Genomic DNA, 27,738 nt, shown 5'->3' on the forward strand with positions numbered 1-27,738 from the left:
TATGGGCATCCAAGCGAGAACAGAGAGTATATAGAGGGAAAGATGGATCCCTCCAGGTCAGAGATCATCTGTTACCGTTCTAAAACGTTCTACAGAGAAGAATGGCGTCACTGTTTTTAGATTTGGCATACATTTGGGCCTTTCTTGAAGAAATGTAAATGGTTTGTCCTTTATATGAATTATAATGCTCATTATGTTTATTTTTGCACTGGATGACTCCAAATATGTAGGAGAACTGTTTTAGACAACACACATGCTTGTGTAGCATTGCTGTGGGTGTATCAATTCTAAATACTATCGGTCGATTAATCGGTTATCGGCAAATACGGCCCAACCTAGCTATCGGTAAAATCCACTATCGGTCGACCGCTATCAAACAGTATGAACCAGGCCTGGAAGCAGAACACTAACCCACAGGCCAAAGAACAGCATGTTTCACGACAACAGAAACAGGAAACGGACAAGGTGCCAGAAGTGTTTGTGAAAGGAAGTGTAAGCAGGAGGCCATGAACACATGAACAGCATGGCCACAAGGAATCTTTGGACGCAGAATTCTGCAGATTTTCCACAGATACAAAAATAAATAAATAAATAAATGTTAACATATCACCACCACTAGCAGAAAAACAGTGCTACATTCCACAGATTTTCATTCTGGACCACCGCTGAAAACTAAAAAGATAGAAAAAAAAATAATATATATATATATATATATATATATATATATATATATATACACACACACACACACACTTAAACCCGTTTGGTGGCCGGGTTAGCTCAGTTGGTAGAGCAGGCGCACATATATAGAGGTTTACTCCTCGACGCAGCGGCCGCATGTCATTCCCCCTCGCTCTCCCCTCTCATGTCTTCACCTATCCTGTGGAAATAAAGGCCTAAAAATGCCCCCAATAAGAATCTTAAAAAAAATAAATACCTTTGGCCTTATCGAGGGAAAACAAAATCTTAAAATAAAAAATGACTGAATGTAAACTTACTAATTCAGAGTTGTTGTGGTTGCTGAAGTGAGGAACTCTGTCAGTCAGTCCATTCTGCTGTCTGAAATCCAAATAATTCAACTGCCGAAAGACAAAATTCAGTTGACATTCTGTTTGGTGAGATAAGCCTTAGGTGGCAAATAAATGTAAATGATAATCTATTTTCAAACCTGCATAGATGATTGGTTTCTCACATTCAGTTCATACGTGTGTTTGCTACCACTGGCAGGTTCAGAGCTCCAGTTCATCTACAGCAGTGAAACATAAGCAAGTAAGACGAAAGCACAAACTCTTCCTTAAATGAGGTTTTATTTTAAAATGAAAAAAAAAAAGAAAAAAGAAAACACAACAAGAAAATAGAAACAATACAAATATTTAATCACTAAAAATGTATTGGGAACTCACTGCTTGGAAGTTACTGTCCTCATCTTCATTGTCAGTTAAGTCCAAGCCAGATAGCGGTCCTTTGTTTTTCTTAAAACCGGACTTCCGACTGTATGTGTAGTGAGGTCTAGGCCTGCCCGGCAGCATTGAACCATCTGGCCCATAGTCAGCTTGTCCCATCTGGAAAGGCAGCAAGTGTCTCTGCCAAAAGATATTTAAAAATCAACACGACTACGTCATTACTGCAAGAAACAACAAACGCATTGAAGATCACTAGGTTCTTACCATTGCCTGTCTCTGACACTGACGTAGTCGACACTTCTGCCTCTTCTTGTTGCTGCCTCCAAACTTTGGTTTGTCTATACAGAAATCACATGTGCCACAGTCTTTCCTGCAGAGACAGGCTTTGCATTCTCCACAGGACCTTCGCTTCCGCTTCTTATGCCACTAAGGGCAAGTCAAGTGTATAATAAAAAAACAAAAAGAGAGACATTTTAATGCAACACTGCCAGTGGCAAAATTAATGTTGATAACAGATGACTTATAAGACATCTTTGTACAAACCACACACAAACACTCATCCAGGTGTGTAGTAACAAGTTACATTTACTCAGAGTAGTTTTAAAGTAGAGCTGCAAAGATTAATCGATTAGTTTTCAACTCTCACTTCAGTGATCGCGCACCGCCCCAACCCCTCCCCCATGCTAGTAGCTGAGGAGAACACGGAGGATTAAAAAAAACCATGATGGACTCTTCAGAAGAGGTCATTATCTTCACTCGAGCTGTGTGGGAAAGTCACCGGACGACATAATCTTCTGAACATAGCCATACTGAGAAACACAGAGAGAGTTGTGTGGAGCTGATAGCCTTAATTAGCTTTGTAGCAACTCATCTGGCGATGGCTTGAATGTAACGGACGTTCAATAATATCAAAGTTCCGCAATAAAGCTTTAATGCAGCATACTTTGTACTCTTACTCGAGTAGATTGTTTGAAATTTGACGAAAGAATTACCGGCATGGCGGTGAGTTAAAAGTGAGTTTATTCGGCATCCCATTTAGCCAATCAACTCTTTTCGATCAAAAAACACCTCAAGCGAGTGTAAAAATGTTTTTGCGCAATTGAAGTTCGATTGAATTTTGCCATCTCCACTCAGCCTTTCTAATGCGACACTGGAAACATGACTTGTGATGGTACTTAGGACATCTAAACTGGAAAAAAAGTTTAAAGAAGGTCCCATGACATGGTGCTCTTTGGATGCTTTTATATAGTCCTTAGTGGTCCCCTAATACTGTATCTGAAGTCTTTTATATAGACCTTAGTGGTCCCCTAATACTGTATCTGAAGTCTCTTTTATATAGACCTTAGTGGTCCCCTAATACTGTATCTGAAGTCTCTTTTATATAGACCTTCGTGGTCCCCTAATACTGTATCTGAAGTCTCTTTTATATAGACCTTAGTGGTCCCCTAATACTGTATCTGAAGTCTCTTTTATATAGACCTTAGTGGTCCCCTAATACTGTATCTGAAGTCTTTTATATAGACCTTAGTGGTCCCCTAATACTGTATTTGAAGTCTTTTATATAGACCTTAGTGGTCCCCTAATACTGTATCTGAAGTCTCTTTTATATAGACCTTCGTGGTCCCCTAATACTGTATCTGAAGTCTCTTTTATATAGGCCTTAGTGGTCCCCTAATACTGTATCTGAAGTCTCTTTTATATAGACCTTAGTGGTCCCCTAATACTGTATCTGAAGTCTCTTTCCCGAAATTCAGCCTTGGTGCAGAATTACAGCCACTAGAGCCAGTCCCACAATGAGCTTTCCTTAGATGTGCCATTTCTGTGTCTGTAGCTATTGAGGAGGAGAGGGGGGGCAAGGTGGAGGGTGGGGGTGTGGCCTTGACCAACTACCACTTTGCTCGTTTAAAGGCAGAGCAGGATGCCCAGGGCTCGGTTTACACCTATCGCCATTTCTAGCCACTGGGGAAACTCATATTAATGTTAAAAAACCTCATGAAGTGAAATTTTCATGCCATGGGACCTTTAAGGACACTCCGTTCAGGGGCTGCTGGTGCTTGCCGACCTGAATTCCAGGATTCCACCGGGTGCAGCTGCACCGTTCAAGAGCTATTGACGTCAAAAGTGAAGTATTTGTTCAGTCATTCAGTTTTTTTAGCGCAACCAGCGCGCAAAATAGTCTAACCATGCTTGGCTCTTAATGTCATTACTAGGGATGCACCGAATCCAGGATTCGGGTTCGGCAGAATATTGGGCTTGCACTACCCGCGCTGCGCTGGTCGACGTATTGACGCCAACGTTGATTACGGGAAGCTGTTTACGTAGGTGGACTGTTCAATGCAGTAGGCTGTGAGAAAGTGAAAATGGAACTTGTGAGCAGAAAAATCAATACATAAAAAAAAAAACCTTTGCTTTGCTGAGGTGGAAAAGTTGTGCTGTTGATAAAACAAAAATGTGCAATGGAAAAAGACTTGGTGAATAAATCATGACATATGAAGCATGCGACTTAAACATCCCTCAAAAAAAAAAAATCTGATCTTTGTGAAGTGATGAGGAGATACTTTCCTCAGGTTTATAAATTGAGCAACCATAATGCCAAATTTCTATCACATGATTCTCCATCATTTTGAGTTTTACTGGCACTCTTTTAATCACAGTAGTGGACATTTTTAGTATTATATTTTGTCAATTTTATTGGAAATTTGGTTAAAATATGATGGCTTAGTGAACTACTACCCTTTCATAAAACTTACCCTGTCAAGAACTAAACACCTGGCCCTGGAAAACTCGGTTTGCCACTGCTGTGAATGGTAAATATGGGTTATTGTTCCAACTGAAACTGTATAATTAGCCATATTCTAACTATGACTATACTGAGCATATAAAAAGACAGCAAAAAGTACTGAACATGTAGTTTGACTGGTTTTGGTTCATTCTGTGGCACCGTTACAAAATAAATTTTGGTTGATTTTGTATCACTTGAGGCAATCATGTCTTCCTGTCTGTAGGACAGTGGTTTAAAATAAGAAAAACTCACATCATCATCATCGTCAGTTGACATGTCATCCTCATCATCAACGTCCACGTTGACGGAGAAGTTCTCGGTGTCGCTGCTTTTGAGACTCGGGTGCTGCGAGAATAAAACAATCAGTGAGTGGAAGGAAAAAGGTATAGCAATCATATTGAGTATATTAAAACACAAATATGAATTGGTATCATATTACAAAAATGTTACCTGCGAGTCTGTAACTTCACTCTGCAAAATAAAATAGTTGTTTTTAGAACATGAATTCATGACATTCAGGGCCAAAACCCCAGTGCATAATTACACTGTTATTACAACCCACATTGTGGACAATGTGAAATAACTGAAAACATGTCTGATGTCTGACCCAGACTGTAAACATGTAGAAAAACAGGATAGTCTTAGCCAATAGTCATTGTATTTTATTGATTAAGACTGAGTATTAATATTGCGTTAACCAACAAGCAATGGAAACTTTGCTTTAAAAAGGTTATTACAACATCAGTACAAGCTTTTACATGTGGAGGTCAACAACAACAACAACAACAACCACCACCCATGGCTTGTGAGCACAGCACATGTTACCCATATACCAGGCGCGTCTGTGCTACGTTCCGGCTGTGCCACAGTTTTGTTCCGTTCTCCGCCATGTGCCATACCACACCGGGAGCGCCTCTGAAGCGTCTTGCTTGCCCGATTTTATTGTCTCTAGAAGTACTTAAAAGAACAATGGTGTGTTTATTCCAACGCCCCGCGGCTCATGTTAAAATAGACCTGGCGCATATCTTTTGCTGAGCGGAGAACTGCTTCTGGGACGCGCTGCGTAGCGGCTGGTGGAATATCAAGCATTGACATGAATGGCTGCGATTGCTCACGGGGGTCGCGTAGACACGCCTGGTAGGAAAAAAGAAGTTAGTGTATTATGAAAGTATTTATTACCTGGAAACTCATGCTGTCGTCAAACGTTTCTGGAATGTCATTATAAGGCCTCTGCAGCAGGAAGGCTCCACTTCCAGGGTCCTGGTGGAACATCCGAGAAAAAGTGGCAAAGTTAACATAACAATTGGCATCAAAATAATGAATAATTGTCGTGTACCCAGCAGCGTACCTTGCGAATAGGACATATACATTTGCGTTTCCGGCATAGGCGTTTCCGGGACTCTTTGCTCTGCTGTCCATGCTTGCAGTTGGCACACTGCCCACAGTTCACTGTGTTGTGGCATCCCACACACTGTCCACAAGGAATCCACTATAGTTCACATGTAGAGAAATAAAAAAGCAGATCATTTCTTAGTATCCATTTGCACATTTTCATCAGTATTCTTATTCTGGAAATAGATTGAGCAACTTTGTATTCTTAGGGCCGTTACATAGTCAACCCATCGGTACGGATATGTGTCCGCAAGGCTACGCATCGCTACGCTTTGGCCGCCATTATGAGGCGATACTTAGCAAAACGTGTCGTCCCAGTTTTTGTTACGTGCCGATGAACGCAATACTATGCGTTGACGGTGGGGGCGACGCTTGCGTCTGCTGTGTAGACTATGAAAGGGAGCGGGTTGCTCGCGTTGACTTTGTAACGGCCCTTAGTGTTGAAGAATATTCATTTTCACCTTTTCTCCATGTCAGATGGGTAAAAACTTTGATTACATATCCAGTTAGTTTCAACAATCCAACTTCCTCATATAAACAACACATTCACATAATGTGTATATTCTGAATCCATGGTTTAATTAGTGTGTTATTGATAAGTTCCCAATGGACCAATGATTTGGCTAGTTAAAGTGGCTACAATGCAGCTGTTCATTCACACAACTTGTTGACAGCCAATGCTTTACCTTTCTGAAACGAACCATCGGATGCTCTTTTGTCTTTGAGGCTGCTGAAATTTAAAAGAAATAAACATTGTAGGATGAGTACAGTTATTTCGATGCATTTTTTTCCCCTCCTATTTCCAACACTGCATTTTCCTAAGAATCAAGACATTTCAAAAGGTGCTCTAAGCGATATCACGCGTTTTTTAGGCCACAACATTTTTTGTCGCATACAGCAAACATCTCACCATCCGCAAAAACAATCTGCGCCAACCTGCACCACGGAACATACACAGTGTTCCAGCCAATAACTGACAAGAAGGATTTGGGGTGGTGGGAGGGTGTTAATACAAGGAAGCACGGAAGGGAGGGGAGGGGACGGGATGAGGAGGAGAGAGGTGCGAGCTAGTCTTGTTTTGTTTGAAAATACTTCAACAAGAAGTAATTTCACCCAACATCACTTAGAGCACCTTTAACAGTCTTAAATTGACATACCCCAACAGCTGGGACAGCAGGGCCTCTTCCTTTGTTTGTCATACCATGTGCCTGTGAAGGAAATACCACATCTGGCACAGACCCTGCAGGGAAACACAATAATGCTCAGTCCATCTGCATATATCATCAACTCACCACAAACAAACCCCTTTGATTAAATTGAAATACTCAAGTGTTTTAATTACATCAGCGGTTTTAATAATAAGGGTTAAATAATTGACTAACAGTGTGCTGTCTTCGGACCCAATTTCTCCATTTACGGAGGGAAGTGGAAGTGCTCTGGATGATGAGGGAAGGGGAAGTTTAATTTTATCTTCCGCTGGTGGATTCTCATTGCGAGAGCCTTCGTTTGGAGTTCCTATTGTACTGTACAAGGAGAAACTTGACTGGTTGGAGTAGAGGTTTTTGGGCCCCACGCTGGGGGTGAGCCTGTGGTAGGAGTCTGGAGTGTCGGCCCCCTCTCCTCTCTCCATCCAGCTGGACTCTGAGGAAGAACGCTCACGGATTTTTTTCTAATGGATAAGAAAGTGAGGAAAACTAACTGTAAGACACACATACACAGATCTTACATGTTTTAAGTTTGAAGTGATAAAAGAGGCCAATACCTTTGCTCTGTTTCGAATTCTTATGGGTGGTGCTTGACCATCTAGGAACTTTCCTGACTTGTATTCAAAGGTTGACAAGTCAAACATTCCCTCCAGCACTGAAATCAGTTCTACTCGACTTCTCACTCGATCACCACGTGGACTGCAAAGAAAATTAACACACAATTACAACTGAGAAGAACTTGATGACAACCGCTAAAAACATTCAGTCACATGCTTCTGCTTCTATACCGACAGTGCGAAGATAACATTCATGTAACCCTATTTTAAATTGGTTAGGGCTGTAACTAACAATTATTTTTATTATTGATTTATCTGGTGATTATTTATTAATCAATTCTTTAGTCTATAAAATATTTTATAATATTATTATAATATTATAATATATTTACCACCGCCATCAATTCCAAGTATTCCTTTTGGCTTGAAATTTTACATTTGCATTTGCATGAACTGGGGTAGACGCTCCATAATCATGCCCCATCTTGAAATACGTTAGCCGGTAAGGGACATACTGGTCCGCCTTTCACGTTTTCGCAGGTGCTGCTAATGCTGCTAATGGGTAGTTTGAAGAAGGAAACATGGAGGACCACACATATTCAAAATGCAAATTTCAGGAATAGGAGTCTTCTTCTTCTTCGCCCAGAAAATAAAAAGGAGATTGAAAAGAGCAAGAGACCGGCTTTTTGAAACATGAAGGCTACCGTAGCTCTAATACGCACTTTGAACTGCGTGGCGCGAGAGAGTTGATTGCGATATAGGATCTCAACGCTAGATGGGAAAAATTCCTACACATTGGACCTTTAACAATGAGTAAAATCTCAGCACTAAAATCTAAATTGCAGACCACAAAGTAAATGTATGAAAGTATGTTCTGGCCCCTGAATTGAAAAATACTGTACATTGGGATTTTCTTTTTACATTTCTACTAGGAGGTATTTACCTCAGGTAATAGACATCCTTCTGTCCTATGCTAGAACCTGAGCGCCGGACAACTTCTTTGCGTTTCCAACCCTCTCCAAGTACTGGCCAGTCATCCCATCCTTCATCTGGATGTGATCGCTTACGGCGGGGAAGCTGAAGCCTGCATTTAAAAGAGGAGATGGGAATTATGCACGTTAGAAATCTTCATACCACGTGAGAAAAACCGACTGCTCGTGAAGCCATCCAAGAAAATGGTAATATGCTAAGCTATGTTGTGGTATACATCTATTTAGTTTCTATAGATTGAGGCAGAGTTGTCTAGAGGTTTGAGTTGAGCCGTTTCAACAGTAGTTCAACAAAAGTAAAAAACCCTCTGATTTTTCATTAGCAGTTTATCTAAACAGGACTATTTAACCTATAACATAACATATGTAACTCATGTGCTAGTGTACATAATAGTGTAACCATTCCTGTTAACCAAATAGTCTCACTGTTGAATTGTTTGAAAATTAGTACAGCATCTTAGCACATGTGCATCACCACTGCCAGCTCTATTTGGATAAAGATCATGATGCTTGCACACGTCCCTAAAAATCTAAACCTAAACCAAAGATAATGCTGCTCCTTATCAGACTACATTTCAAGATATAATGGCTCTGCTGACAACTGAGATTTGATATATTGCACTATTACATGACCACAGATTGGAGGAAATCAACATTTTTCAACCTACTGATAAATCCTTCTGAAGGTCTTCTCGCTGTCTGCCACACTCTCACTCCTTTCACTTTCTCCTGCCAGGCTTTCTTCCTCTGGATCGTGCCTACCAAAGCTATCATCATCATCCTCCAGTGGCTCGAACCAGTCAACAGGAGGCTCCCCACCAGCGGCCTTAGCCTCCTCCGTTTCATCTCCTGGAGTTTCCTTTACAGGATCTGGGCTGGAGTTTCCCTTTGTTTCGAGACTGCCTGAGGATGCCAAAGGCTCCTGTGTTGGTGCTACCTCAGCGGGGTTTTCTGCTTCGCTGCTGCTCTTCTCTGTGCTTTGTACCACATATTTTTCCACAGGCTCTCTGCCGGGTACAAGGCTCTCACGTGGTTCCTCGTTCATTGATGCACCCGTTTAAGCTACAAACGTTTCAAATAGTTTTCCTGAAGACAAATAAGATATCCTCTACAGCAGACCTTGCATCCCATTTAACATGGTGTAATTTCACATTGCCCGTGGATGTAGCCGCTTGACCTTGGCCACCAAGGTTTGGGCAGGCAGATGAATCGTCAGGATGGTTGACAGCTGCTTAGTTTTTCATGACGGAACCTGGAGGAGAAAAAAAATGACGATGCCGTTGAGAAAGTTTAAACAGTCCGTATGTCCAGTATAGTAACCCCTAGCTAGCTCGATGTTAGCTAGGTTACTGTAAGGGAATGTTAGCTTAAAACAACGAGCTGCTCAGACATCTGTTTTATAACGTTACTCGATAACAATGCCTTAACAGGCAGGCATTTACGTAACGTTAAACGTTATAGTTAGCACAACATACCAAAGAATACCGTTACAACAAAAACTAACTAAAGAGACGAAATGTTTTCTATCAATTAAACGCTAGCTTTCATAAATATAGCTCACGGTATAACGTTAGAGCTTCCGCGTATCCATTGTTAACTAACGTTAGCTAGCACTGGGTTGTAGCTAATACTATCCAGCAAACACAACCCCAGCGACACAAGTTAACCTCACCTGCTAATCGTGCTGCTACTGCTGAAAGTGCTCTGGTTCTCTGATATTGGCGATTATTTCTTTATACATAGTTTAGTGACATACCAGCAGCTGAAGAAACACTGAAACTGAAAGCGGGACTAACGTTAGCCACCTTTAGCTAAAGCGTTCCTCCATGGTCCCTGTGATGAAATTGTCCCTCTGAGTTGAGAGCAGTGTATCGCTACCAGTTTACAAATGTTTGCGGTAAGGAGGGCCAACAAAACAGGGTAATATTTCCCAGATCCTTGGCACGCTAGTCACCTCTGTCACCACTTTACAAGGTAGAGCTAACGTAGCTAGCTTCCATGCATTTAGCTAGCAATAATGAAAACGGTTGTAGAACCAAAGAAGGCGAGACACTCAAGATGCTAATCCGTTATTCGTCTGCTGAACTTTGACCCCGCCTACAGAAAGGACAGTGTGTTCTGCAAGTGGTGTGTGTATCACAATGGCACTGAGTTGCACTTTATAACATTTATTTACGTCTGCCATTGATAATTACGACACATAATCGTGAACAATAGCCAGGCATCTTAGCTAAATTGTAGCTATATCAGCTAGCAAAATAGAATTTCTAAATTAGATTTGTTGCTTAGCTACTCATATCAAACATTACTCATTCACATTCTCTCTCGTCAATCATTTAATCATTCACTCAATCAACCAAGCCATTTGTCACATTAAATCATGTAAAAATGTAATCCCGTCCGTTCTTAGTGTCCTGACGGTAAAATAAGCATTTCCTAAACCTCTGTGTTGGCCTGGCGGCGGAAGGGGGTGACTTCTCTCATCCTGCCTTCATCCTCTTCAGCAGCCCATTTTGTCATTTAACTGCTGCCTTCACGGAGACGGGATAGATGCATGTTCGTCTCATGGTTCGTCTGTGGTAGAAAATGGGTTGTCTTGACTGGCAGCAGAGTAATGCGTAACTTTAGAGGACGCACCGCTTGGAAAACATTTTCTGCCATTACAATTCATTTGTAATATCATATAGTGTCGTCATTTATATAAACAATATCGTATGCTTCTACTTTCAGGCATAGCCACACACACACACACACACAGTCTGCCGCCCAGTGACCGCTCGCTCAGTTGTTTATGTATATATGTCAATTAGCAAAATGCGAATATTTCACTAAAATGTGATTAGAAGAAATGTAGGCCTACTTTATTTTAAACTTTGGTGTTTTGTCTTTAACTATTGATTACATGTTTATTCTGTATTTAGTTGTGGATTCCGCAGGGCTGAGGCAATGTGAGACTAGTTGTGGACAGACCTCTTGCCTCGATAGACATCACTGTACCAACATGGCAGCTATTCAAATGTAAATGAACATATCAGTAGTTTCTATAATAAGGGGTGTTAAAGGATTACATCGTGTTTATTTACATATTCAATATTGAACCTATATGTATTAGTTTTAAACAAGGAAACCATTTACTTATAAGGATCTTTGAGTATACTCATGCACATGAACATAGAGGTCAAAGGTCAGATCATTTTGTCTCTTAGCACATACCAATCAGAGAGCTCCACATCTTGATTATTGACCAATCAGGAACATCCCATTACATTAGGAGAGTGTAGAAGGGGAGATTTGAAAGATTATGGCAGAGAAATATTGCATTCTGAATGCAAACCCGAAAAATAAAGCACATTATACCTAAAAGTAAAGTTTTGTTCTTCCGTATCTCAGTGTTTGGCTCCTACAAACCTAATAGTGGTTATTTAGTAAAAACTCTAGAAAGCTGAAGAAAGAAGGAAAACCACGACAACAGGGAAAGTCTCTCCTGCATTATCTATGTTCCTTCACTGTTCTTGATGCATTCTTTCTCAGCCTTTCCTCTACTCATATACTCATGCAACTAGTCCCCTTTGAAGACGGCAGTAGTTGCTCTGGTGTACTGTACTCTTCTTCATGATAGTGAAGAATGACCCAATACAAACAGGCTTCTGTGTCAGTTCAAAGCACACATTCTTAGTTTAGTTGCATTTCAAGCCCAGTTGTAATAATCATAATAATAAAAGTGTCCTGTGTACATCACGTGTAGAAAGGCCAATAGAAAGGATGAAAAACAAACCGATACATCACTCAAACACACATTTAACCCAAAACAAGTTTAAGGTGTTTATTGAGGGCAATCAAACCAAAAACAGCTGTTTTCAATAAGCAGCAGTTGATCTACCACAGTCAGGAAAATATATATTCATTTACCTCTTACAGTTCACTATCATACAAACATTTTAAAATAATTATCTAGTTAGAAAATCTGAATTCATTCAATGGTAGTTTAAATCCTTAACACTCAAATCTCATGTTACGTACAGTGATCCACAGCTCCGAGAACAAGACTACCTGTCCTTGTTGCTACGGAGATCGGTCGTCACGGGGTCGTGCTGAATAGTTTGGTGCAACATCAGAGCGAGAAGACCAGCTCTGTTGGTCATTGCAGTCCTGACATTACGCTCCTGCTCAAAGAGCTCATCCAACTTGTACCACTGTGGGTGAGAAAAAAAAATAAATAAATACTGGTTACAGCTGAAGAATGGGTTTAATCAATGTTTTAAAGTGCTCATATTATGCTTTTCCCCATTCCTTTATTGCGTTATATATTTTTTTGTACACGTTACAGGTTTACAAAGTGAAAAAGCCCAAAGGGACTTACAATCTCCAACAGAAAACACTGTTCACAAACTGCTCCAAACAGCTCTATTGTAGTCCAGCATTTACTTCGGAGACGAACATGCGTCACTTTGTAACACACGTTATAATGCTCGCCTAGCTGCTAGCGTGGCACTCCCTCATGCTCTGCAACTGACAAGCTAGCAGTACTTACTGCGCATGTGTGACTTCCAACAAAGATGGTACAGAAGTGAGATGTCTCACTCTCTGTAGCTAAAACAGAGAGCTCAACACACAGGGTGAAAAGAGGAGCTGCAGCAATGTGCACTACAACAAATATATGGTGTTTTCTGAAAATTAAACCACGTGAACCTATTCTGATATAACCTCTAAATAAAATTATGAACCTGAAAATGAGCATAATATGAGCACTTTAAGTTATTCACCATCAGGGAGTCAGATAATTATCCCATTGTGGGTTGAGGGCCAAGAGGCACCATCAACAAAAACTTTCTATTTCTGGCGTGGGCCTTTCTTTGACATTTCCAATTGAAAACATGCAGACTTTCCAATAAATATCAGAAGTTCTGTCCGTTAAAACGAAAGCAACAGTGATGATGTTCGACTTACCACCCTGACTCGCTCCAAGTCCACTTCTGCTCTTCTAAGCTTTTCCCAGTTGTAATGTTTGTTGCATTTCCTTTTGGAGACCCTGCAGTAGTCTCCGGTCAGCTCAAACACATTCTTCACCAGAGGGCATCCACACACTTCATCCACTGGGATCTAGTCACCAAACAAACGAAAAAACTAATAAAGAATCTCCACTTAAACAACACTACTTAATGTTTAGCAGGTTATTACCATCAATATTTTAAGTTTACAGTGAACCATGTAAATCATACAAGTGGCTGAGGGGTTTTCACTGACCTTAGGATCTCTGGAATGTTCTGGACACAAAACCTGAAGCCTCTTGCAATACGTTTTGCTTTGGGGATTGTACACATCACAGAAGAGTCTAGTCGCTCTGTGGAAAAAAAAAAGATACATGTTAGCACCTGAATTAGGGAAGGTTGCTATACACTTTTGAGAGGGATTTCTTTTTCTTACCCTTCTATCCTTGTAGGGTACATGGAACCAAAGGAAGTCTGACTCTCATACTGTCAAGATAATCATGAGGGAAAGAAATGTTACAAGTAGCCCATAGGCTTTTGTCTACGTTTATATTTAATGTTTGGAGGCAGCAACAGAAATTAAAAAAAAAATAAGCACCTTTGCGTAACATCTCTCCATATGTCTCAGTGCCACTTTTGGATTGATGGGATGACTACAAGACACACAGAAAATCTGCAGGTCTGTGTCCTCGCTGTCGCCCTCATTCACCTGCACACAGAACCAAAGCATTTTCTCAAAAAGCATTACCTCTGCTCTTTTTCAGCAGCCTCAATTAACCAAAGAGTGCCTGAGATTATAATTTCAAAGCTGGCCCTGGCCCTGACTTTGACAAGACCCACAGGGAAATATCACGGAAAAAGCAGTAACAACAGAACAAGCTGTGTAGCTCGCACACGGGCTGCTGTCAGCTCACCTCCTCGTCCTGCTGAACTGCCTGCTGCTTGGCCTTGGCGATGATGCCTTCCAGTTCGTGGAAGCGTCGCTCCATCTCCGTGAGGCGCAGCCGGGCGTTCTGCTGTTCTCGACGGATGCGCTCCAGCTGCTTCTTACCGTGCTCCTCAGCTATGCAGGGACTCTGCTGCCACTGCTGGATACGCTGAGGGAGGATCTCATAGATCCGGCTATGGAACAAAATGCACACAGATTAAAAAGGTGCAGTAGGTAAGACTTTTAAACTAACTTTCGGTCATATTTGCTGAAACTGACCCTATGTTCCAGTAGAACTACATGAAGCAGGAAATAAAAAAAATAAATAAAAAACAATCTGAAATCTAAAAAAGAAATCCAAAAGCTCCCTGTTGCACGAATCAGGGGCAGGGGGGTGTCGGACCAAACACTGTGGTCCGATTCCGATTTAATAAAATGTTATCAGACCCATATATCAGCTCCTACGCAGTCTCCAGTTGTTTTTATTATGACAGAGTAGCTCTCAAAATGCTCTACATGCGATCTGTTGCTGATTTAAAATGTAGATCTGTAATCTGAACAGATTTAGTCTCTCTGACTTCTAAACGTAACCATCAGCCAGACATAATGTGGTTTGTACAGAATAAGCCTTTAAATCAGACATCGCCGGTGATCGATTCTGCTCAGATCTGGCTCATCTCGAACGAGCCTAATCACTGCTCACGCACAGGCATTCATTCTCCCTTGTGGGGGGGAGGGGCTTAGGAGACCGTTTTGGGGTTTAGCGGAAAGGGGGGAGGGATTGAGAGGTTGCCGAAGTCCTGGATCTCTGCAATCCTACCTACAGCACCTTTAATTATAGGTTACCTTTATTTGACCAGGAATATTCCCATTGAGATTCCGAATCTCTTTTACAAGGAAGTCCTGGCCAAAACAACAGCACAAAAAGTTTCACAAGACAATCAAACAATGAATGAGAAGTGGTCAGTAATAGGACAAGTACAGTGAGTTAGGGCTGCACAATTAATCGAATTTTAATCACGATCACGGCTTCCCACGATCAAATTTGCGTGATCGAGCGATATTTAAAATGCGTCATTCCCTTCATAGAACAGTTTTTGCAAAGCCAATCTAGCGCTCCATAAACCACTGTCTGATCACATGTCTCCATGAGCCAATCAGAGCTGTTCCCTGCCTGCACCGCGCAGCTTAGTTTCTAGATGTAGACAGTCACAGAGGACAGAGTAACGTGAGGAAAATTCCATAACAGGTAGCAGTCGGTCATCATAAGCCGGTCACGATGTTTACCAGTTTACCAGTAAACGCAACATTATGTCCCGTCTGTGTTTTTTTTCAGACAACAGCAGTGACCAGTGCTAGTTTGTGTCTTTTAGCTCATAGCTTTAGCAGCAGACAGTCCTCAATCCTACAGTGAAATACAGACACACTACACTGTTTAGCAGTCAGCATTTTAGCCGTGTTTAATCCAGTTACTACTGTGGCTAACGGTAGGCTAACGTTACCTGCTGTGTAACGTGTTATTAGTGTTTACTGTAGCTAACGCTAGGCTAACGCTACCTGCTGTTTAACGTGTTATTAGTGTTTACTAGCGTGACATTCAGCGATGTTTATGTTGCCTCTAATGTGGGTTACGGAGCATCAGAGCGCAACGCAGACATGTAAGTGGCAGTGTAACGAGCCACAATAATCCACGTAGCTATTTCGTCTGGTAGATACCAGGCACCACATGCGCCGTTAACATGAACAGAAAATTGCGTTGCCACGGCAAACATGCATGTGTGGAAAGTGGTCGCACAACAGCTGAAATGGCATACTCCTTCACAGTATCCTTCAATAAAGGAGGAATGTATCACAATATGGATGTATTAGTAGGAATGTAGCACAATATGGATGTAAAAGCAGTTATAATTATATAATTATGTGACAATAAAATGTTGTTTTGGCTAAAATCAACAAATAATCGTGATAATTAATCGTGATCTCAATATTGATCAAAATAATCATGATTATCATTTTGGCCATAATCGTGCAGCCCTACAGTGAGTGGTCTAACACTCCTTAATCCTGTTTTTATAATCTTCTATGTTTATAAAATAATCTAAGGTGATATTTAATGCATTTAAATTCTAGAACTAGCAGCAGTGTTTCAGCCGCAGAAGCTTTCGCCGAGAACTAGGAATCCTCTGAGGAACTCGTTGCGCTTCGACCGCAGGGACTAGTTTTGGGGACATTTTTTGGGCCGGGCCGGGCCGGGGCCTCCCCCCCCCCAACTCCACCCTGTCTCCATCCCCACACATCCGTAACCTGGGAGTCATCTTCGACAGCAACCTCACGTTTGAAAACCACATCAACCAAATAACCAGAACTGCCTTCTTTCACCTCAAAAACATTGCCCCGTCTCCGCCCATCACTCACCTTCTCTGCTGCCCGAAAGTTTGATTCTGCCTTCATTACTTCCAGAATTGACTACTGCAACGATTCACTGGTTCACCTACAAAAGCCTTAAATAAACTCCAATACATCCCAAACTCTGCTGCCCGTCTCCTCACCCGCACCCTTTCCCCCTCCCTCTGGAACTCCCTACCCATACACATCCGTGACTGTACTGACCTGGACACATTCAAAAACACTCCTCAAAACACACCTCTTCAGATTAGCTTTCCATATACAATAGTCTTACATCTTGGGCTGCAACTAACGATTATTTTAATAATCCCAACCAAGATGGCGCCGCAGACGGTCGACTCGGTGTGTTTGTGCGTGTTGTTTTGTTTGAACTTTGTTTTTTGCGACGATACCCGGATCGCTTTCTCCAGAGAAGAGCTCTTGAACATCAGGGGAACAACGCCAGAGGATTTATTTCCTACTTTTCTTCTCCCTTCACTGGAAATTTTGGACATTCTAGTCAAAGGTGCGCTCACCTTTGCTCACGCAGCAAAACGCCGGAGGAGAGGGAAACTGGCTGGTGAGTCTCCGCCAGGTTCGCGCATTACCGTTACCGGGCATATTTCTCTCTACGTGGCTCACTGCCCAACAAACTGGAGGAATTACAACTGCTGTTGGTTGGAAACAGGGACTTTTCTTCATCTGCTGTTTTGTGCTTCACGGAGACGTGGCTCTGTGGATTAATACCGGACTCTGCGCTGCAGCTGGCAGGCTTCCAACTCTACAGAGCGGACAGAGACACGGACCTCTCCGGCAAAACTAAAGGTGGAGGAATCTGTTTCTACATCAATAGCGGTAGGTGCAACGACGTTACAGTGATCCAGCAGTATTGTTCTCCTGACCTGAAATCTTACATCATAAACTGTAAGCCTTTTTATTCACCCCGTGAGTTCCATTCATTCATTCATTCATTCATTCATTCATTCATGTCGGTGTTTACATCCCGCCGCAGGCCAACGTGCAGGTCGCACAGCGCATGCTCGCCGACCAGATACTATGTGTGGAGCGGACCAACCCGGACTCCCTAGTTATTGTCCTTTGTGACTTTAACAAAGGAAACCTCACTCATGTACTACCTAAATACAGACAGCATATTAAATGCCCGACCAGAGAGGAGAACATTCTGGATCACTGTTACACCACAGTCAGGGATGCTTATCACGCCGTCCCCCGTGCTGCACTGGGACTCTCTGACCACGTCATGGTTCACCTGATCCCCTCCTACAGGCAGAAACTAAAGCTCTGCAAACCTGTAGTGAGGACATCAAGGAAGTGGACCAGTGTAGCTGTGGAGGATCTCCAGACGTGCTTGGACTCTACTGACTGGGATGTGTTCAGGACTGCTACCAACAGTCTGGATGAGTACACAGAGGATGTGACGTCATACATCAGCTTCTGTGATGACTGCTGTGTTCCATCATGCACCAGGGTGAGTTTCAACAATGACAAACCCTGGTTCACAGCCAAACTCAGAAGGCTAAGGTTGGACAAGGCAGAGGCGTTCAGGAGTGGAGACAAAAACAGACTTAAAGTAGAAAAGTACAAGTTTAGCAAGGCGGGGAAAGAGGCTAAACAACGGTACTCTGAGAAACTCCAAAACCAGTTCTCAGCAAACAACTCTGCTTCTGTCAGGAGAGGGCTTAAACAGATCACCAGCTTCAAGCCTAAAGTCTCCCACTCCACCAACGACCGACGCCTAGCCAACGACCTCAATAAGTTCTACGGTCGCTTTGATGGACAAAGGGTCGGTCCTGTAACCATCCCCCTCAACACCTCCCAACAAAGGGTCTTCCCTGATTCAATCCCCAGCGACACCTCCCAACAGCTACAGTGCATCACCTCCACCTCCCCCACCTTAAAAGGTCCCCCACTCCACCTCCCCACCCACCTCAGTGACGACTCTCTCCATCAATGAGGAAGACGTCAACAGACCGTTCAGGAGACAGAACCCCAGGAAAGCTGCTGGACCGGATGCTGTCTCCCCATCCAGCTTGAAGCACTGTGCTGACCAGCTGTCTCCAGTGTTCACAGACATTTTCAACACCTCACTGGAGACATGCCATGTGCCAGCCTGCTTCAAGTCCTCAACAATCATCCCCGTTCCCAAGAAGCCAAGGACCACAGGACTTAATGACTTCAGACCCGTCGCCCTGACCTCTGTGGTTATGAAGTCCTTTGAGCACCTTGTGCTTTCATACCTCAAAGCCATCACCGACCCCCTCCTGGACCCCCTGCAGTTTGCCTACAGAGCCAATAGGTCTGTAGATGATGCAGTCAACCTGGCCCTCCGCTACATCCTCCGGCACCTGGACTCCACAGGAAACTACGCCAGGATCCTGTTTGTGGACTTCAGCTCTGCCTTTAACACCATCATCCCAGCTCTGCTCCAGGAGAAACTCTCCCTGCTTGGTGTGCCTGACTTCACCTACAGGTGGATCACTGACTTCCTGTCTGACAGGAAGCAGCATGTGAAGCTGGGGAAAGACATCTCCGACTCACAGACCATCAGCACCGGATCCCTTCAGGGCTGTGTTCTTTCTCCTCTACTCCTCTCCCTGTACACCAACAGCTGCACTTCCAGTCACCAGTCTGTCAAGCTTCTGAAGTTCGCGGACGACACCTCCCTCATCGGACTCATCTCTGATGGTGACGAGTCCGCCTACAGGTCGGAGGCTGACCACCTGGTGAAGTAGTGCAAGCAAAACAACCTAGAGCTCAACGCTCTAAAGACAGTGGAGATGGTTGTGGACTTCAGGAAGAATTCAGCCCCACCTGCCCCCATCACACTCAGTGACTCCACAATTAACATTGTGGAGTCTTTCCGCTTCCTGGGAACTACCATCTCCCAAGACCTCAAGTGGGAGCTGAACATCAGCTCCCTCGTCAAGAAAGCACAACAGAGGATGTACTTCCTGCGGCAGCTGAAGAAATTCAACCTGCCAATGACAATGATGGTGCACTTCTACACAGCCATCATTGAGTCCATCCTCACATCCTCAATCACCATCTGGTACGCTGCTGCCACTGCCAAGGACAAGGGCAGACTGCAGCGTGTCATTCGGTCAGCTGAGAAGGTGATTGGCTGCAATCTCCCGCCACTCCAGGACCTTTATGCCACCAGGACTCTGAAGCGTGCTGGAAAGATTGTGGCTGACCCCTCCCACCCCGGACACAAACTCTTTGAGCCACTCCCCTCTGGCAGGAGGCTGAGGTCCATCAGGACCAAAACCTCACGTCACAAGGACAATTTATGTATGTATGTTTATATATATATATATATATATATATATATATATATATATTTTTAGGGGGTGGTACGGTTCATGAAAAAACACCCGAACCGCTCGGTTCGCTAGTCTCGGTTTGGAGCGTGTGTGTACCGCACGGTTCGTCAGTACACTGTTAATGTGCACTAACCTCTTACTGCTGTAGTGCCCACTTTATACACCTATGTTAAAACACTTACTGGAAATGACGCAGGGGGCAAATGCAAGACGCAAACCCATGGCAGCTGATTGGACGATGCGTCACATGGGTCTGGCTGGTCCCAAATTTCAAAGCCAGACTGTCATGGCGGTTCGTTCAGAATACGATCTCATATTGTACTAAAATAGTTTACGAAACGTGTTTCTGAAAACATTTTAAGCGAGAAATAGGCCATGCAGTTGCTGAATCTGTCTTCATTTCAGATCGACAAAGGTCAGTTTAAAAGATTTTCGTCAGATTTTGAGAGACACCGAGCCGACCGCTCCTCAAGTGGAGTGGGGCGCCGCTGCAGGTCACGTCACGTCACCTGCAGAAATGTCCAGTGGGAGAGAGGCTGCCCAGAGCTGGAGGATGCGCCAGCGTTGTTTATAGTCTGGTGTGTGGGAACATTTTGGATTTCATGGTACCTATGATGAAATAAAACAATATATAGAACTGCCACTGTGTGCATGTTTTGTGCAACATGCATTCAATATGCTAATTTTAGCTATATATCATATGCTGAAGTATATTCTGGAGTGTTAAAGATTAAAAGAAAAAATAACAAGAACCGTACAGAACCGAATACCGTGACCCTAAAACCGTGATACAAACCGAACCGTGGGTTTTGTGAACCGTACCACCCCTAATATATATATATATATATATATTTATTCATATATTGTCTGTTCTGTTAACCTGTTTGTTTAACTTATTTTAGATAATGTGTGACATGCACCTACGACAACAAAACAAATTCCTTGTATGTGTAAAAAATGTACTTGGCAATAAAGCTTTTCTGATTCTGATCTGTCGATTAATCGATGAATCTGATAAAAAAACAAAAAAGCATTAATTTACATCAACTCAATACATACTTGTTTTAGTTAATAGTTGTGTAAAAGGTAAGTAACCCAAAGAGCAGATACAGAGAGAGAGAGAGACACACACACACACACACACACACACACACACACACACACACACACACACACACACATATATAACAATAACTTATATTGGACAAAGCACAGAATATATACACATAACAGATTAAAAAATTAATGGGCCAAAAAAGGCGAGTGAATAAAACCCTGTCTTTAGTCTTGCAAACTATACCACCCCTGCTTTACTACGGTTATTAACGAGCTAATGCTAGCTTGTCATGCTAGTCAGCTGGATAACGAGTAAACACCACAGCAGCACCAGAAGAGCTACTGGAGGGATGGTACGTTCCTCACTTCAAAATGGAACAAAAGTAGGATAGTGTAGTGACTTTACCCTGCTGTTGAACTCCCTTCCTCCTCATCAAGGACTCCAACATGTTCAACGTTTTAGGTGCCGAATCATCACCGTGGTGCGCCCGTGCCATGCCGTGTCGCTTTTGCTTATCTTGCAATTAACACATTTTCGATTTATTTAGTGTGAAATGCTCCCACACCTTGGATGTCTTAGGTCGTACTGATTTCTCTGCCTCCGCCGAGTGTTTCAGAACAACGTTACAGGTCTCTCTCCTTATTTCCTCTACCCCCTCTCTGCTCTTTTTTCTTATCTTTCGCTCCGCGCTGCTCCACTCTGCGCTCAACTCAATTTTTTTTTTATCTCCGCGACTGAGTGGCGTAATAGTTGCGCAACACAACGAATCGATAATGAAATTCGTTGCCAACTTTTTTGATAATCGAATTTTATAGATTTTATCGATTCGTTGTTGCAGCCCTACTTACATCTCTCACCTGGTAGTTACTGGGTTTATCGTTTTTAATTGCTTTTAATATGCTTGTTTTATGTGTTGGTTTTTAGAGCTGGGCAATATATCAATATTATATCAATATCGTGATATAAGACTAGTTATCGTCTTAGATGTTGGATATCGTAATATCGTGATATGACATAAGTTCTAAAGGCTGATTTACAGTAAAGTGATGTACTTTTCTGAACTTACCAAACTGTTCTAGCTGTTCTATTATTTGCCTTTTCCCCACTTAGTCATTATGTCCACATTACAGATCTAAAATCTAAGTGTGATTATATTTTGTTAAAGCACCAATTGTCAACCCTAGAATATCGCTGCAATATCGATATCAAGGTTCAAGAATATCGTGATATCTCATTTTCTCCCTATCGCCCAGCCCTAGTTGGCTTTATTGCTTCATCTGTTTTTAATGTGCTATATGTGCTGGTTTTACTGTAAAGTGTCTGAGTACCACGTAAAGCGCTATATAAATAAATGTATTATCCTAATAGAAGCACACTAATGCATTAAACGGTGAAAGTAAGAGTTCTTACTTGGCAGCTAACTTCATGCCACAGTCCTCAGAGCAGTATTTGGAGTTGGGTCTCGCTGCCTCCACACAGCTTGGCCCAAGACACTGACGCTGTCCGGTGTTATCTCGGAGGTCGCTCCTCTCACTGTACCTGGTTCTGTCTTTGTGCTTCTGCTTCTGTTTGTGGCGTCGAGACTCTTTCTGGATAGTTAAAAGAGAAGGGGTAAGTAGACCGAACGTTACTATATGTGTTACTACCATTGACCACGTTAACACTTGGTAGCACATAAAATAAAAATGATCATTTCTATGAGGAAACTTACTTTCTTGTCAAACTTCTTTTCTCGTCTCTTCACGTGCTTCACCTTCACAGCTTTTTTACGCATGACAGGACTGAAAGGCGGCTCATCATCTTCATCACTATTCCATGCCTGGGTGGGAGGATGGCAAACAAATGACTCAACATACTGTTCCTGATCAAAGGTTTTAGCTGCTGATTGAGCGCATCTGCAATAAAACAGTTTTATATGCGCCAAGATGGTGTCTAATGCTACCATGTTGTTTTTCAGCCCTGCTGCCTTGTACTGCTGGTAGAGCTCTGCTTCACTGTCGTAGTCCTCGGAGTATCGTCTCCGTCTGTGGTAGGAATTGTCCCTCCTTTCTTGCAAAGACAATTCCTCGTCCTTCACACGCAGCATTTTCTGTACAAAACAAGCAACAAGTTGCATATTTCCAAAGGTTCTAAATCACTTCAAGGAATGGACAAAAAAGGATCTTTAAAGTTTTTCAAAGTCTCATTTAAAAACTACTTTAGGTTTTTGAACTGGTACCTTGCAAGATACTATATGAATGATGCATTACTGGCATTACTACAGAGTAACAATCTAGTAAATGATCGTTGTAGGAGCTTACATGTATTGTAGAAGTAGTTAAATCTACAACTTTCAAGACCTTTCAATGACAAAAAAAAAAGATGAAAATGGTAAAACTAAAAACTTAACAGGGCAGAAATGTATGTATTTTTCTACACTTGGGTGACATAATCTTATTTGAAAACAAAATGGACATGAAGTGACTTACCCTGGCTCGAACCTCACATTGCCTAAACCTGCACTTCTGTCTGATTTTGTTGGGGCCTCCAAACTTCTTCATGTCCTTGCAGAAGTCACACTGGGCACAGTCCTCAGTCCTTCGGCAGGGCTCACATTCCCCACACATTCGGACTGAACGCTTCACCTGAGCAAAATCAAAAAGTAACATGCATAGCTTTACATCCTACATATTCACCTAGTGCTTAAAAATTAGTAGGCATCGATGTGACCCAAAGTGACATTTTCCATCATGTTCATTTGAAAATGAGGTTTTGAGTTTAAAACTTCTGTGTAAAACTATGAAATTGAGGAGGATGAAAGACAGTGGAACTGATGGCTGACCAATATGCAAAACAAAAGTGACATTATAACTATGCCATATATAATATAATATAATAATAACTGCCATGTAACTAGTCCCCTTCATGTGATTTGCAAGTAGCTTCTGCATCACTACTTCATACAATACATGACTTTTTCGAGTATTATTTGTGTTTATTGTGTTCTGTTGGAATATTTGGACATATTTGATGCTTTGGCAACATTGTTATAAGAACTTGTATGCCAAGAAAATCCATTTGAATTGAATTGTATTTGTAGTAACCTTCATCACTGTTTCTTGTGAAAAAGAAATTAAAAAATCCAACTGACTAAATTATGTAAATGTCTTATTATATACGCAACTAATTTAATACTAATGCTAACAGAAATGCGTACCTTATGTTGGTAAGAAATGGCTACATTAGATTAGATTCAACTTTATTGTCATTGTGCAGAGTACAAATACAAAGACAACCACATGCAGTATGCGTCCAACCAGAAGTGCAAAAAAGCAGAAAGTGCAATGTGATATTCAAGCATAGACAGGTGGAGCACAGGCAGGACAAGGAATCTATTGCAGTGTTATAAGAGCAGAATAAATATGGCTATGTAATATGAACAGTGTATGAACAACATGTACAGATACGATATGTGAAATGTAGTAGCAGTGACATTATAATAGTAAGAATAATATAGATATATGCAGTGTATTAGCAGAATATATAATAAGAAAACAGAATAAATGGATATTCTGTATGAATCATATAGACAGATATGTACAGCTATGTGCAGTGTGGTAACATTATAAGAGTAGTAAGAATAAGTATGTGCAGGATGAATAGTATGAAGAGCAGTAGAATATGGCTATGTATTAGGGCTTTGACTCCAAACTTCGTTATTCGAATATTAAAAAAAATTATATTCAAACGAATATTAGGCAGCTCTTAATATTCTAACCTGTTATGGGCGTTATTTTTACATTGTCTACCTATTGACATTGACTGATACACTGCCCTCTGGTGGACAGAACCTATACAACTTAAGTTTGATAAAAATATAGGCCTTACTGAAGGCATTAATGGTCAAAATATTATTAATAAATATTTGAATATTAATAAACAAACGAACTTCAAATATGATTTTTGGTCAAAAGTCAAAGCCCTACTATGTATAGGTGTAATTACAGTATGTACATTTGTAATTACATTACTTACATTTGTACATGTTGAAAACTTTTAATTTTGAAGACCCAATCAAATTTAAGGAGTACCGTTTTGATGTTCTTTAGATATTTCCGTCAAACCTGAATATTTAGGTCGGAATAGAAGTACAACTTACTTTAGATCCACGCCGTCTTTCACTCTTATAGTCTGGAGTACTCGGGGTGCTGTACTGTCTGTCAGATCCTCTGTCAAGCTCAGATTCCTTCTCTCGGTTTTTCTTTGATCTATATTTTATTTCCAGTGAGGAATTTTTATCTGGTGACAGGGAGCATAACGCAACAACGTCTTTTTTATTTTTGATTGTTTGTGATAAGCATGGCAATCTTAAATGCGTTGATAAAAAAAAAAAAAAGACATTACCTCGGCATCTCATGCAATACCATTCCCGGATTGCCTTCGCCATCTTCTCAGTGATGTTAATGCAATGGCCATGGAACCACTCACTACAGTTATCACAGCCACTGTCAGTGAGAGAAGCAAATACAGAAAATAATGTATGAGTATTGTTGCATCCATACACAGTGATGATTGAAGTGCTCATATTATGCTCATTTTCAGGTCCATAATTGTATTTAGAGATTGTACCAGAATAGGTTTACATGGTTTAATTTTCAAAAAACACCATATTTTTGTTGTACTGCACATTGCTGCAGCTCCTCTTTTCACCCTGTGTGCTGAGCTTTCTGTTTTAGCTACAGAGTGAGGCATCTCAGTTCTGTTCCATCTTTGTTGGGAGTCACACATGCGCGGTAGTAAGGTAAGCACTACTAGCCTGTCAGTTGCAGAGCATGAGGTCATGCCATGCTAACAGCTAGGCGAGCATTATAACGTTACAAAGTGATGCACGTTCGTCACAGAAGTAAAGGCTGGACTACAATAGAGCTGTTTGGAGCAGTTTGTGAACAGTGTTTTCTGTTGGAGATGGTAAGTCCCTTTAGGGTGGACTTTGGGCTTTTTCACTTTGTAAACCTATAACATGCACAAAAAGATATATAACAATAAAGTAAAGGGAAAAGCCAAAAAGCATAATATGAGCACTTTAAAACAACAGCGTCAGCATTGTGAACTTACATCATGAAGCAGTTGATGTCTGGTTTCCGGCAGATACAGTACAGTGGTGCGTTCTCCCCCTCCATACTGCTAGTCTCAGGCCCTGGTACAGGGTCAATGTCAGACATTTCGCTGTCCTGAAAAGTACAACAGTGCATCACAAACCACATGACAACTGGGGGAATTATACTAAACACCACTAATAACTGATTTTTGAGCTGCAGGACATTTTTTCTCATGGAGAGCAGAAGGCTTTATCTGCGTTTTGAATAATAAGAATTTTGAAGTGTTCGCCGATCCTTAACTCAAGTGAGTCGTTTCCAGGCCGCATAATCCTTCTCCACTAACTGGGGATTGTTCCTATCTTGGTAACTACATTGAACTCCCCACCCTACAGGTTCAATAGTGCTTAATCAGTACATTTATCTCCAATAAAATGAAACAGACTATTCTTCCTGTTGTTTTCGTACCAAATTCAAGTCGACTCACCTTTTCCTACATTTTTTTGAAAAAGATAAACCCGTTTATTACACTGTAAGGGGCATGGTGTTTACAATTTGGAACAAAGCTAATGGATCAGCTTGTGTAACTGGAGTAGCTAGTTAACTTATACCAATTTATTCCACGAAGATGTTTCAGTGCCTGTTATTTCATGTTAGCTAGATTTAGGAACTATATTAGCTATAATTAGCGGTAATGTTGGATTGTAGCTAGCTAGCTAACATCTAGAAATATAATTTCATGCTAACTAGTATATATATATATATATATATATATATATATATATATATATATATATATATACACTAGTTAGCACCCACAGTAAGAGGCAAATCCGAGTTATATTAACATCAATAACGGCTTTGTTTACACACAAACCTAGCTAGCTATGTTTCAGTTAGCATTAGCTAGCTAAATAGTTTACCAGCTTACTTTGCTGTACCACATAAACACTAGCTAACGTTATGTTGTCAAAACTATTTTTGATTAACTAATTCTGTGACGTTATTATTCGGCATTAACAGGACTTTATATAAACGATATAACGTTAACTGAACTTAAGTTTGAACACAAACTACATGCTAGCTACGGCCGTGTAACCTGCTAAATTATTCGTCGACAAATTGTATTAACGCTAGCTAACTTTGTCAAATCATAAGTCTTCTTATAACATACTTACCATTATGTAGGATATGTAACGTTACACTCTTTAGTCGTTGTGCAAATATAGCGGAAGGCAACAAATACAACATCAAAACAGTGAACCTATTAGCTCGATCGCTAGCTAGCTAAGCTATCGTTCTTCTTTTTCTTCTTCTTCTTCTTGTGACGTTTTATGGCGGTTGGCAAACAACTTTTTGGTGTGCATTACCGCCACCTTCTGAGTGGGGATCAGAATTGCTTACAATAACAATAATTATTAATATTACCATCATTAAACATAATTTGAATACTAACTAAACTCTATATTCTTCTAATAAGCCCAGTTTTTTTCCAAAATAATTATTGCTGTACCCATAAGCACACATACGTCGCCACGACGTATGCAAAAGATCGCTTCATCGGTCCTAATATAACCATGGGTTACTACAGGAATGAAAGCAAAGTTGTGGATGTGGGTGTGTATATTTGTTC

The 27,738-nt window shown here is 41.4% G+C and overlaps 2 protein-coding genes across 3 annotated transcripts in view; both read right to left on the bottom strand.

The window, feature by feature from the left end:
* The window catches only part of mbd1b (methyl-CpG binding domain protein 1b), a 13,386-nt gene extending 2,963 nt beyond the window's left edge, over positions 1–10,423 (bottom strand). Inside the window, exons 1-16 of the mRNA XM_039799173.1 lie at positions 10,085–10,423; positions 8,997–9,580; positions 8,283–8,423; positions 7,340–7,481; positions 6,960–7,246; positions 6,735–6,817; positions 6,264–6,307; positions 5,534–5,674; positions 5,365–5,445; positions 4,636–4,656; positions 4,438–4,530; positions 4,154–4,201; positions 1,668–1,829; positions 1,404–1,583; positions 1,169–1,246; positions 999–1,079 (exon numbers count right to left, since the gene is read on the bottom strand). Coding sequence (XP_039655107.1) covers positions 999–1,079; positions 1,169–1,246; positions 1,404–1,583; positions 1,668–1,829; positions 4,154–4,201; positions 4,438–4,530; positions 4,636–4,656; positions 5,365–5,445; positions 5,534–5,674; positions 6,264–6,307; positions 6,735–6,817; positions 6,960–7,246; positions 7,340–7,481; positions 8,283–8,423; positions 8,997–9,373 — 1,959 coding nt within the window. The 5' untranslated portion in view covers positions 9,374–9,580; positions 10,085–10,423. The remainder of the gene's footprint in view (positions 1–998; positions 1,080–1,168; positions 1,247–1,403; positions 1,584–1,667; positions 1,830–4,153; positions 4,202–4,437; positions 4,531–4,635; positions 4,657–5,364; positions 5,446–5,533; positions 5,675–6,263; positions 6,308–6,734; positions 6,818–6,959; positions 7,247–7,339; positions 7,482–8,282; positions 8,424–8,996; positions 9,581–10,084) is intronic.
* Positions 10,424–12,125: 1,702 nt separating this feature from the next.
* cxxc1b (CXXC finger protein 1b) lies at positions 12,126–27,438 on the bottom strand. Of its 2 annotated transcripts, XM_039798720.1 has the most exons (15): positions 27,284–27,438; positions 26,125–26,240; positions 25,414–25,514; positions 25,169–25,308; positions 23,499–23,654; positions 23,331–23,369; positions 22,973–23,119; positions 22,742–22,849; positions 22,441–22,619; positions 14,231–14,438; positions 13,915–14,025; positions 13,753–13,802; positions 13,573–13,669; positions 13,276–13,428; positions 12,126–12,521 (listed from the first exon to the last, which is right to left on the bottom strand). In XM_039798720.1, exons 1-15 carry the CDS (start codon positions 27,284–27,286, stop codon positions 12,375–12,377), a joined length of 1,755 nt encoding a protein of 584 aa, XP_039654654.1. In that variant the 5' UTR covers positions 27,287–27,438; the 3' UTR covers positions 12,126–12,374. The 2 variants fall into 2 exon arrangements, with proteins under 2 accessions (XP_039654654.1, XP_039654655.1); XM_039798721.1 differs by lacking the exon at positions 23,331–23,369.
* Between the last annotated feature and the right edge of the window lie 300 nt (positions 27,439–27,738).

Source organism: Perca fluviatilis, chromosome 4 (genome assembly GCF_010015445.1).
Source record: "Perca fluviatilis chromosome 4, GENO_Pfluv_1.0, whole genome shotgun sequence".
NCBI lineage: Eukaryota > Metazoa > Chordata > Actinopteri > Perciformes > Percidae > Perca > Perca fluviatilis.